The sequence below is a fragment of the Leptosomus discolor genome, chromosome 3 (assembly GCF_034619465.1).
Source record: "Leptosomus discolor isolate bLepDis1 chromosome 3, bLepDis1.hap2, whole genome shotgun sequence".
Lineage (NCBI taxonomy): Eukaryota > Metazoa > Chordata > Aves > Leptosomiformes > Leptosomidae > Leptosomus > Leptosomus discolor.
This window is the reverse complement of record NC_141393.1, coordinates 56,569,685-56,582,098: the sequence shown is the minus strand read 5'-3', so window position 1 is coordinate 56,582,098 and position 12,414 is coordinate 56,569,685. Positions and strand designations below refer to the sequence as shown.

The 12,414-nt window shown below is 44.9% G+C and overlaps 1 protein-coding gene across 1 annotated transcript; it reads left to right on the top strand.

Annotated features, from left to right (window-relative positions):
- Positions 1–1,250: 1,250 nt before the first annotated feature.
- COA7 (cytochrome c oxidase assembly factor 7) lies at positions 1,251–4,149 on the top strand. The gene is made up of 3 exons (XM_086462741.1): positions 1,251–1,362; positions 1,442–1,582; positions 2,662–4,149. The coding sequence occupies exons 1-3, from the start codon at positions 1,257–1,259 to the stop codon at positions 3,108–3,110; spliced, it is 696 nt and encodes a 231-aa protein (XP_086318867.1). The 5' UTR covers positions 1,251–1,256; the 3' UTR covers positions 3,111–4,149.
- Positions 4,150–12,414: the final 8,265 nt, after the last annotated feature.

Genomic DNA, 12,414 nt, shown 5'->3' with positions numbered 1-12,414 from the left:
GTCTTCTCCAGAACAGAGGACCCTACACAAAAATTCATGGGCCAAACTACGTCTATCCTCTTACTTGCCTTCTCACAGACATGTCACTGATTTTGGCTGATACATTTTGAACACAAAATTTTAGATTCTTGTGTGTTAACCTCAACGCAAATACTAGAAAGTTTTAAGGAAATACTGTGACAGAAGTTGCCACTGGCATTCCGGCAGTACGCCCAGCAGGTGGTGCCACCAGTCCGTCCAGCAATGGTTCTCGCAATTAGCTCCGGCCGTTAATGAACAACCTGTTTTCTTCTTATGGGAGCCTATGCACAAGATTTAACCGAGTTTTATTTATCCCAAAAGCTCGACAAGCCGGCGTTCTGTTACTAAAATAATTTGGGACGACGCATTCTCAAATGTTCTTTGAAATTCATTTTAACTCAAATGTTCTTTGAAATTAATTTTAACTCCTGTCACGTACATTTCTGATGTGCTGCTGTACTCTCAGAAAACTCGGTGCTTGAAACTGCTGGAACTGGACAGCGTGCCGTGTTTTGTACAAGTATCCTAATATCACGTCTGTCTTAAATTCATCCATAACGAAAGGACAGGGGTTGCTGTGTGTTGTTAATTGCTTACCAGTCTCCGGATGTTTTTACGATCGCTGCCTGCTGGGACACGGGGTTCCGCCTCTTCAAAAAGCATCTGTCAATCTTTTGCTGTATGCAAAAAGGGACGGTTGACAGTAACAGTCACTAGCAGCAACTCCTGCATTCTGAAATGGGAGTTGAGAATTATTAAGCTGTTAATCCCAAACACGCCGGCAACAAGTTGGGGAATTGGTAAAGTGGCCCTGGCCTCTAGGCCGTGCACAGGGTACCAGTGCGTACGGTAATGTCTCTGCTTACGGATTTCAGTAAGACCTCAGAAATATGCATCCAGTGGTGCAAAACTCTGAAAGTAAAATACTGCAAATGTATTATCGCTTAAAACTTCTGAGCTGTCAGCCTCTGGTGGTCCTGGGAGGAGAGCGGAGGCCATGCAGCCGAACACGGGGACTTCCACCGCCGAGCGGTCTCGGAGCCGTGCCGGGGCGGCGCGGGTCGGTACCTCGCCGGTGGCGGGCGGGGGGGTGTCCCAGGAACCGGCGGCCCCGCCCCAGAGGGGAGCGGGCCCGGGCCCGGGCCCGGTGGGCGGTGCCGCATCGATGGCTCGGTGCTCGCAGAAGGCGCCGTATCGATGGCTCAGCGCTCGCGGGCGGCCCTGTCAGCTCCGGGATGGCCGGGTTCATCAACTTCGAGGACGAGGAGGAGGTGAGGAGTTATCTGGAGAATCTGCACGTCGAGTACAGCTACCAGTGCTTCAAGGAGAAGGACCCGGACGGTAAGCGGCCCCACCGTGACCCCCTGCCCGCCGCCCCGGGGCCAGCGGGAGCTTCAGCCCCCTCACCGGTGCCTTGCAGGCTGCCAGCGCCTGGCCGACTACCTGGACGCCGTGAAGAAGGACTTCGCGAGAGCGGCGAGGGTGCTGCGCGACAACTGCGAGGCGCACGGGCACAGCGAGAGCTGCTACAAGCTGGGGGCTTACCAGGCCATCGGCAAAGGTAGGCCGGGGGTGGGCAGTCCTGGCGCCCGTGTCTCTGCCTCCGCGTCCCCGCCGCCCCGGCACTGCGCCGGGGCCTCCCTTCCCTGCCCTCATGTCTTCAGTTGCCTCTGAGCCCCTCCTGTCCGCTGCCCGAGCCGCGGGTGGTTCGGCGCGGTGGTGGGTTCTTCTGGTGGCCCTGCCAGCAGCGAGAACCCCCCTGGGTATGGGCACCGGGGTGGGGAGGGTGGCTGATGGCGGCGGGGAAACACAGCTCTGGGTTTTGCAAAGGTGCTGAAGACCTGCATTTCCTTCCGACCTTGGAGGAGGAACTACCCGTCCCGCCCCTCTTACGGTCACATCCTAAAAGCTGGGGAAGGGTGGAAACCTCTTATATTGCTTCCTTCTGAAGGAATGACTTTAGGTTTAACCACGTGTATTATTTTTTTATAATTATGTTGAAGTGGTAAGTATATCGAGTGCTGAATGTTGCTGTGTGTTCTGTTCTTAAAACTTGGTTTTCTTCTCGTCTTGCTGTTCTCTTTTGGAGAAAGTAAGGAAGAAATAAACTTACAGACTGGTAATGCTGCTTACATGAGTAGGCCCCAAGTCTGCCCAAAATGTATCCGCTGGTACAGTAATGAGAAGCAGTTAAACTAGTGAGGCTTCTTCCAGATGACAATACTAGTAAGAAACATGATATTTTTACTGTAGTTCCAAACTAGTAACAATCTCAGTGTACGTGTAGGTATACTGGTAAAAGAATACTTTGCATAGCGTAAGCTATTAAGAAATCCATAGATGTAGCAGCAGAAACAGTGTTTTGTGGGTTTTGTTTGGTTGTTGTTGGGGTTTTTTTTGTCTGTATAAGCTGCTCTCATTACTGGAGAGTGGAGGAGGGTTTCCTCACTTGAAGACATTAGCAAAACCTTTGTCACTGAGACAATGACAGTGTCTCTGAAGTCCTAAATTTTGACCGTAGCATCTACAGTGAGGGATGCTGTATTTCCCAAAAAGCACTGGGAAGTGTGCTGCAAAGTAGAGAGCTCCTGTCTGTTTTAGCATGTCCTTACAGTAATCTTTTGGTTTCTTGGCCAACAGGTGGACTCAACCCAGATTTGAAAGCTGCCTACAACTCTTTTATGAAGTCATGTGAGAAAGGTGGGAAGAAGTCAGTAAATGCATGTCATAGCGTTGGGCTGTTGGCCCATGATGGGCGAGTAAACGATGATAAACCTGACCCTGTTGTTGCTAGAGACTATTACACAAAAGCCTGTGATGGCAATTTTGCTCCCAGCTGCTTCAATCTCAGCATAATATACCTCCAAGGAGCACCTGGGGTCCCTAAGGACATGAACCATGCTTTGAAGTACTCGCTGAAAGGGTGTGAGCTGGGTCACATGTGGGCTTGTGCCAACGCCAGTCGAATGTACAAACTGGGAGATGGCACTGAGAAGAATGATGCTAAGGCAGAGGATTTGAAAAACAGGGCAAAACAGTTGCATAAAGAACAGAAAGAAGCCCCGAGTTCTTTAACATTTGGGGTGTAAACCTGTTGGTTGCAGTTATTAAGACTGCAGTTTTAAATGGCAAGTGAACTTGCTATTTAAATTGTAAGCATATAGTTTTCAGTCATAATAAATAAATATCCTGTAAGTATTTGCATATGCAAATAAACATATTTTTGTGGATGGAACAAACATGACCAACTCTGCTGTGCCTTTCTATATTTTTAAATACACGAGTTCTTAAGTGTATTGCTTAGATTCCTCCTCTTCTTTAAGGAAGACAAAAACGTCTGGCCTTTTGGAAGTTTGTGCTTGTGGTTTCAAGTATGAAATTTGTCCATAATATTTTTATTTTTTACTCCACTGCAAATGTTTCTAAGCAGGAACTGTAATTCTGTACTTGGCTGAGGCTGAATAGCTTCCTATTGTGTAAAGGTTTCTGCTCTGCAGAGACTGTCATGAATCCCACATTTTCTGAGCTAACCTCTTGCTGGAACAAGCACGGATTTTGATCTGCTTTTGCATAATGTTTAAGTCTCACCACTTCCACTTTAAAACCGTGCTTATTTTGTCCTCTTTGGCTGCAGAAATACTGTTCTTTGCTTGTATCATCAACTTTGTTAACTGTGAGAAGTTCATCCAGGCTGCATGTTGATCCTGGACAGTGTCTCTCGCTGTCTGTGACCTTTCCAGGTCCGGGAGGGGGACACATGCTGCTATAGGTCCTCAAAGTGTGAAGCTTTTCCCCAGTCAGCTTAGATCTAGAAGCATTTAAGTCATGTTCAGATGATGCCAAGCCCAAAACAATAACGAGCCTGTATGGTGGTAGGTACATAGGAACATCTCTGCCTGTAGATCTTGCAAATGAAATGTTTGGTTATAAATTTGCTGCTGATTTAGAACATGAATGTTCTCGCTATGCTCTGAATAAAGATACACACTTACTGTTGAGGTAAATTAAGTAGGAGAAAAAACAACACTAATTTGGCTATTGCCACAATTGAAAGCAGAATTGTTACAATGTCATTGCATGCTGTCTTGGGCAAAGCTTGTACGAATTAAAGCAGTTCTTCCAACTGAACTGAATGTGGTGCGTTCGTGTGTGACTGGGTTTTGGTAGCGGGGAAGGGGCCTACGGAGGTGGCTCCTGTAAAAGGCTTCGAGAAGCTCCCCCTGCTCCAATTTCGGACCTGCCTCTGGGCAAGGCCAGACCAATGGTGCCTCTTTTGAGTGAAAGAAGCGGCTGAGTGGGATCTCTTGTTTGGTCCGTTTGTGTTGGTGAGCGGGTGAGCTAAGGGGGATGGGAGAGAGACAACCATGGGGACACCCGGGTCCGTGAGGAAGGAGATGGGGAGCTGTGCCGGAGCAGAGGTTCCCCTGCGGCCCGCGGTGGGCTGGCAGCTGAGCCCCTGCAGCCCCTGGAGCCCAGCGGTGGCCCAGAGGTCGCCCTGCAGCCCGCGGAGGGCCCCGGGCCGGAGGAGCAGGGACCGGGCCCGGAGCAGAGCGCGACTCCGCCCGCGCTGGAGCCGCCCGTCGGTGGGAGGGCGGCAGCCCCGGGAGGGACCCGCGCTGGGGGGTTCTGGGGAGCTGCGGCCCCGCGGGAAGGACTCACGTTGGGGCAGTTCATGGAGGGCTGTCTGCCGGGAGAGGGAGCCCGCGGTGGGGCAGCGGAGGGCTGCGAGGGCCTCTCTGAGGAGTGAGGAGCAGCGGAGACACCTTGTGCCGGACTGACTGTAACCCCCGTTCCTGCCCCCTGCGCTGCTGGAGGGGGAGAGGGAGCAGAGCTGAGCCCGGGGAGACCCGGAGGGGTGTGGGGGGAAGGTGTGTTGTATTTAAGCCCTGGTTGTGTCTCTCATTACCCTTGATGGTGGTGGTTGTTTGTATTAAATGTGTGTTGTTATCCCCAAGTTGAATGTCTTTTGCCTGCGACCATAACTGGTGAGTGAGCCCTGCCTGTCCTTTGTCTCGACCCTCAAGCCCTTTTGGTTGTATTTTCTCCTCCCTATCTCTCAGGGGACGAGGTAGGGGTGAGCGAGCGGCTGCGTGGTGCTCTTGGAGCCAGCTGGGTGGGCTCAAACCCCGACACCGCAGACTTCTTGGAAAGGATGTGCTTAGGGCTGGAATAAAAACCCCAGCGGTACAGCGCAGTGATGAAACGGGTACACAGTAACGACAGATGGCAGTGTGTGAAAAACATTTTTGCGTACCCTGGGTGTAAGGCCTATGGCTCTTGTTTTCAGCAGCCTGAAAAAAAAGGAGCGGTGCTGACAAAAGAGATTAATTTTTCTGTTAACACAGTTAATATTTTATGGCAGTTCAAGAAGGTAAAGCTCTTTTAGATGAATGCGCTTTGCCTGATTCTTTGCTAGGTGCTATTCCGGGCATTTGTTTCACTTGGGAAAGGTAAGTAAATGCTACCACTACAGAGTTTAACAGTCTAGTAATAGAAGAGTTTGGAAGCCTCGTGTTCAGAAGTAAGCAGTTACAGGTGGCTCAAGGCACTGGAGAATTGGGTGACATTTTAAGCTCCGATCGTTTATTTTTGAGCTTGTAATGCTCACTACCTCTGTGACTTGTTCAGATCCTCAGTCCAAATGAACCTGTTGCACTACAGCAGGCTTTCTTCCAGCAGGACTAATGATTGTCAGTGATCCTCCAGGGAATTTCCAGTCAACACAGGAAACAGGCCCCTGGGAACATCCTCAATGGGAGTGACACACACTGCAGATAATTAAAGCCACATATAAAGTGCATGTTGTGGGGAGATTTTTTTCATAGCACTTGAAAACTCAGAGACTTGCAGAGTTTAAATATTATAAAATGAGCTATTTTCATAAAAGCTGTCAAGTGTGTTAATACAGATAAGTTTATGAAGTATCATCCAATTTTGTACCACCAGTTGAAAAGGCAAACCCAAATTAAGGAAGGCTCTTTTACACTAAAACACCATCGAGAGCAGTTTAATGTTTTCAGTCTGTTTGAATGGTTTGCTGCCTGTTCTGGACACACGTGTATCTTTTTTACACAGATGTCGATGATGCTGTAACAGATGGGTAAGGCCCTCTCCTATTTGACTGTCCCTCCAAACCGACAAAGCATCAAAAAAAAAAATCAGCCAGTCTCATTTCAGTGTATTATAAATTATATGTGGTTAATGCAGTCTATAGCAGGGACTACAGACACTACTAATAGCAGTCTATTCTCAACCTAGAGCTTATGTTCAGGAGACATTATCAAAATCCATTAAGAGGTGAAAATTGTACTGCAAATCTTGGTTTGTAACCATCTTGCTCTGATACTATGAGTGTTTGCCAAAAGGTCAATATCTTCCTCTTTCTTTTTACCTGATGTTACAAAGGCTAAATTTTATGTCCTCTTGGAAAGAAGACTGTTCCTTAAAAGCCTCTGAGGTCATAAAAAATGAGTGATAGATATGTGATCATAATAGCATACTTGGAAATACAGAAGAACTGTTGATCTCTTCAAGATCAATGGATTGTCTAAGAAATAAAGTAGTTATCTCAGCTTCACAGCTCCTAAACCACTGTCTGCTTTCTTTTTCATTTGTTTTTATTGAGCTAAGCATACAGCTGACCCCCTTTAATAAAGCAGCAATATACTTCAGAAGGAACGGTGACCAACTTAATTAATTACATAGACTTATGAATACAAGGCTTTAAATGATGAAAGCATTCACTGCAGGCTGCTTCCTGTAGCTGTGAAAAGATTGCCAGTGGAGTGCTGGTTTTGTACTGAGATGTAAAAAACACTGGTGCCACATCCTGTTGTGTTGTTACAAGTCATTTGGATTCATTCCGGACAAACGATGCTGTTGGGTAAAGAAGCCGCATGACATTGTAGAAACAGAAAACCAGACTTGTTCTAGTGGCTCTGTTTCTGTGTTACATTGTACTGAAAGCAGTTTTGCAGCTTGCTTACCTTTTATTCTGCCATCAGTAACGAACTCTGCAATGCATGTGTGAAGGTAGTTCTCGTAGCTGTGTGCACCCACCCAGATGGACGGTCTGGGAGACTTCATATGTGTAATTGCCACACCAAGAAAGCAAAATGATAGTGTTCCTTGTTACAGTATGAACGCTTTGTTCAGTGTGGAAAGAAATTCACTCTGTCAGCAATTTTTCACTTCGTCATGCAAGAGAGAACTCCCCCAGGTCGCTCTTCTTCTCCTTTGGTAGATGAGAAGGAAGCATTCCTCCTTCCATTGCGCTTCCCAGCATCTCGTCCATTACACCTCAGAATGATACAGTTCTGCCTAGGGTTGGGCTTTTTTGGGGGTGAAGCAAGAAGGCAGAGGGAGGAAAAGGAGTCATGGCACAGCAAGAAACAGATTAGGAAATAAGCAATATATCCAGTTGTATTGTTATTGCAATAATTCATGCTGGTGTAACACCCAGGGGATCAATTCAGGTCCTGATATTAGGCTACTTGTATGCACCCGTAATGACACCTGAATCCAGAGACCCACAACCTAAGATTCAGGATTGTACAAAGTCTCTAGTACATATTTCGGCATCAAACACTAGTATCCTGCTCTGATTTTCCAGATGCTGTATCAACAATATGGCCCAGAATCCACACAAAACAGATTTCTCCAAGACTCTTAAGAATGTAATGATTAATTCTGTGCCAAATTTTCCATGTCTAATTGCGCATGCCATACCTGTAGCCTCCTACTGTTCTCATTTTTCAGTATCTATATTTGAAGCAAATACAATAACTACTAATTACCCTAATTTCAGACTATATCACATATTTCTGATTTGTTGTTATTGCCCTCTATGCTAACACTAGTTACAATTACCAATGGTATATTCGTTCCAAATATGATGTTTTATACTTCTTACATATACACTTTGTTTTACAGTCTTTTTTGTAGTATGGTAATATGATTTTGTAATATAGTCTTCTTTATAATCTTTTTTTCCCCTAGATCAACTAGTAATAAAGTTGTGTAATATGGAATTAAAAAATTAAGGCCACTTTCGAGTGGTGATTTCAGATGGCCATTTGTGAACAGCATCATTGTAATGCATACATACACTCCAATTCATGAGTATGGTGGGAATTCTCTATAAGATCTCATTCTGTCTGTGCAAAAATGAAATATGGTGCTTTAAACATACCCTGGAGAGTTCTTCTTAGCAACTGAGAGGCTTCTGGTAAAACAGAAGAGAGGGAGAAGCTTGAAACCCCTCATGTTTATACAGCAGTTGTCACCTGCAGCACTCTAGTGCACTTCACTCAGCGAATCACAAGAAACAAGAGTTGCTTTTCAGCTCACAGAGCCATTACCTACAGAGTTGGGGTAAGCAAGCCATTGAAGAAAAATGTTGTTTGGCCTTGATGTAATTTCATAACTTGAAGATGAGGCTAACCTGAATTTATGTTAGAAGTTCCTTATTCTGACAGTCCTGTTTGACACTTAATGGCCTGGTCTGAGCATTTCATTGTCTCACAAAAAACACTGAAAAGAAGTGAGCTGGTTTCCTTCCATCTCTCCTGCCACTGGAAGCACGCCATGTTCCTATAGAGCTTCCTGCTCAGGAAACTCTCATTGCTTTGCAACAACCTTTTCTGCAAACTCCTGAGAAGGAAATATGTATTATCTCTACAGTACAGGAAAGGACAAGGCACAGAACAGCTATTGACTTATTTCAGGTCACACGATATCAGTAGGGGCCCAAACTGATTATTCTCCAAACAATATTTAGTATGGCAAGAACTTGTCAATTCTCTATAAGCCAAGAAACAAGGAAACTGGCCAAGATATTAAATTGGCCCTTTGAATGTTATTTTGACAACATTTGTGGAGTATTACTCTGGAAAGATGCAACAGCCACCTCAGCACAATAGCCACCTCAGCACGAGTGTTATTGGTAACCGCTGAAGAGGAAACAAGAAGCTGTGACACTGTCAACACTGCAAGCAGTGTTGCTGTATTACCTTCAGGGAAGTTGTTCTGTGTGGTTTCTTAAGCAGAATGCTTTCTCTATGGCATTGTTTTGCTTATCTGTTCTGCAGTTGGTCCAAAGGAAATACATAGTATCTTACTTGTAGGCAGGTTGAGATAGAGTGATGTTAGCTGTCACAGGGATGCAAACCTGCCTCAGACTGGCAGCTCACACACCATCGTATTTATGATGAACAGACACTGGCCCTCAGAGAGATCATATATAATTTGAGCTTTACATCTTTTTCAAATTCCAAGCTTATTCTAAGTTCTTTTCCGCTGGGTTTTGTGAGGTTTACGTGTTCCTCAGAAGCCACGGGCCGATACCAGAGGATGCCAGGGACTGACATAGTTACAAAAGCCACAGAATGCGTGAACAAATTCAATAAAAGCGATGGTAGGAGCAGCACAAAGGTTTTGTTACAGCAAACAGGAAAAACTTCCCACACCATTTAACAGTTATCCAAAATGTCTCTGCCGTGCACTTCACTTTGTAACTTCTGTTTTCTGTGTATTATACCATGAAATGCCTAAGTGTGATATTTGCTGACTGTTCTGTTCATTGCTCCCACAACAGACTAAGGACATTTCCAGATCGTGCTATCACACCGTAGTGACAATGCTGATCCATTGATGGTTTAAACTGCAACACAAATTAACCGCTAGTTAATATAGTTCTATAAATGATACGAGATAGGCGATCCCGAGTGATCAGTTCTAATTCTCTATGAACTTTCTTTCCTGATCTAATGCCATCCTAATATGTGTGTTAAACTAAAGCCTATTGTCAGAATGTATTTTCTTATGCAGTACCTGCATATGTCCCTAGTGATCTTTAGGTAAGAATGTAAAGCATTTGGTGCTTTCAAACGCATGATGATTTTGCCTTAGGCATTGTGCAGTTACAAGTTACAACCTAAGGCTATATTTATACCATAGCAGAGCCCTGGAAACATTTTATAGATACTGTTTTCCCCATTATAAATTCCATGGAACAAATTCAAGAAAGGGTTTTGGTCTATGATTTGAGTAAATAAATAACCTCCACTTGATTTCAGTAAATATTTTCCCACAGCATTTTTCAGTACTGAGCCAGAATACCTGCTGTCATCCCAAAAGCAGATACATTGCAACAAACGATGAGAACTTTGAGCCAAATTGTGGAAATGTTTTATATCTTAGAAGCACCAGTCGAAACATTGCCCTCTGGAGAACCAAAGGTGAGGTCCTTTGCCAGAGTGCAGTGCAGCATTGCACACACAACCTGGGAAAACAGCACACAGAAGCAAGTGAAGATATCTGATGCTCAGGAGCCTACTGCTAACACCACTGAACAGCGGCAAGCTTCAGGCTGCTCATGCTTCACTTAGTGCTCTTGAAAGACATTAACATTGCCAGGGGACAGAAGGTGACAGAAAGGAAGTTAGTAACATCTTTTGATGTTTAAGTATGAAAGAACAAAGCTTTTTGATTCGGTTCCTGTTCACTAGGCTGAATCAGAGATATTGTAAGACTGGGAAACAGATACAACCTTGAAAACTAATTGCATTGAACGTTAATACTGGAAAATTTTCTTTCAGAAAGTTCCTTGTGCAGTCTGGGGGTATGGGATATTTCTCTGCTTTTGTCATGATACTGCAAGTTGATCAGACGAACGCGTGGAGAGGAATTCATTGAATACACTTGAGGCTTGAATTAGTAAGTCACAAACATAAATGCTGTCTCTTGTCAGAAATTGCTATGTGCAATACTGCTCAGCCTATGAATACAGTTAAAACCAAAGGGACTCTGCACACTTTCTGCAACACATCAAACATCAGCTTCCCTCATCTGGGACCTATGTGATTATTTTAAAGGACTTGCTGGAGTGTAACTTAGCTCGGCCCAAACACTCCAAGAAGATAGTTCGTAGCAGGGCTGTGGAAGAAAAACAGGATCAAAATACTAGAGAGTCTGAAAAGAAGGGTAGGTTCACAACAAAAATGAGCCAGAATAAATTGCACAGCAGAGGAATTATTCTAGCTAGAATTTACCTGTCCTTACACAAAAGGAGATTAACTGACTAATTCAAAGTGAATTCTATTTTTTCTCGTTGCTTAATCAGTAGAAGCCTTTCTGGTGGACAAATAATTCAATTTGTCCTTTGAAGCATCTCCTGATCCCAGGAAAGCATTGTATCAAACTGCTTTCTTCCCTGATGTCTCCAGAGTCCAGCAAGAGCTACAGTAACACTGTGTGCAACAGAAAGCCTGCTAGGACTCCTTATACATTCTAGACTACCTTGTTTAGCTCTGGAGTTAAACAGATGATGATTTCCAGAGCTTGGTTCCAGATATGTGTGTTCCTAAAGGAAATAATCACAACCCAATGCCTATTTTGCTAATTTAATGAAGGAATCAGATCCAGATCATGGCATATGCAGATCAGGTCTTTCCCAAATCAGATCAAATGAGCTCTCAGATATCTGAAAAGTGTCCAGACAACCTGAAACAGAAATCATTCAAAAGTTCAAGATCTCCTATGTTAATTCCTCTACAATCCATACAGGGTGAAACTCCCAGCAGGAATATGGCCCTATGGCACCAACACAGGGTCATTACATGGGCATTTATTGAATAAGGGCCTGCACAGAGTTTAAACCCCCATAGGGCAGAGGAGGTGAGGGCTGGGACAGAAACGTAGTCTTTCATCACAGGCTTCTTCACTTTCTATCTGTAGCCAGGGCTGAAACAGTGGGTAGGTACACACACACACACAGAAGTCTGATTTTTGGAAACTAAGCAAGTTTTTTAGTTCAGACCCAGATGTACCTTTATTTGATGGGACTGCAATAGCTGTTTGAAGCATTCCCAGAACCCATTAAAGGCTGAAGAGTGCCCCAGCACTTCAGATTGCAGGCAGTCTAAGCACTCGGAATGGATAAAAGATTAGAGCTAGCCATCTATATTTTAAAAAAATCCCCCAAAAAAACACTAACCCCACAACAAAACCCAAATGTTCTCATGAGCTGGCGAGCCTTTTGTGCGCTGTCCTCTCTACATGCTGTTCACCTGTGTTTTTCTTATTTTCCTGCAGAAGGACTGTTCCCTTGGCTACCAGTGCTGGCCTCTAATAATTGTCATTTGGGCACTCAGAGCTAACAGGATGAAAACGTTATTCCGTTTTTCTTTCATTCCTGCAGGGGCACAGGGAACACAACTGGACAGGTTTCTGGTAGGCAACAGCTCCAGGTGATACCACTACATCGAGTTACGTGATTTTACCCTGCTGCACCCTTTCCTTCCAGGTGCTGCTCCAGTAGATCTCTGTATTTCTGCTGGCTACTGCCTTGTCAGAGAAGTGCTAATGGGAGGTGAGGTTTGGGGCTTGTTTCTC

What these genes read in the sequence shown, in the direction of transcription:
- COA7 (XM_086462741.1), top strand. Translation starts at nt 1,257, where the DNA reads ATGGCCGGGTTCATCAACTTCGAGGACGAGGAGGAGGTGAGGAGTTAT. An exon ending in CAAGGAGAAGGACCCGGACG is followed by an intron (nt 1,363 to 1,441) that starts GTAAGCGGCCCC and finishes GGTGCCTTGCAG; the next exon opens with GCTGCCAGCGCCTGGCCGAC. An exon ending in TTACCAGGCCATCGGCAAAG is followed by an intron (nt 1,583 to 2,661) that starts GTAGGCCGGGGG and finishes CTTGGCCAACAG; the next exon opens with GTGGACTCAACCCAGATTTG.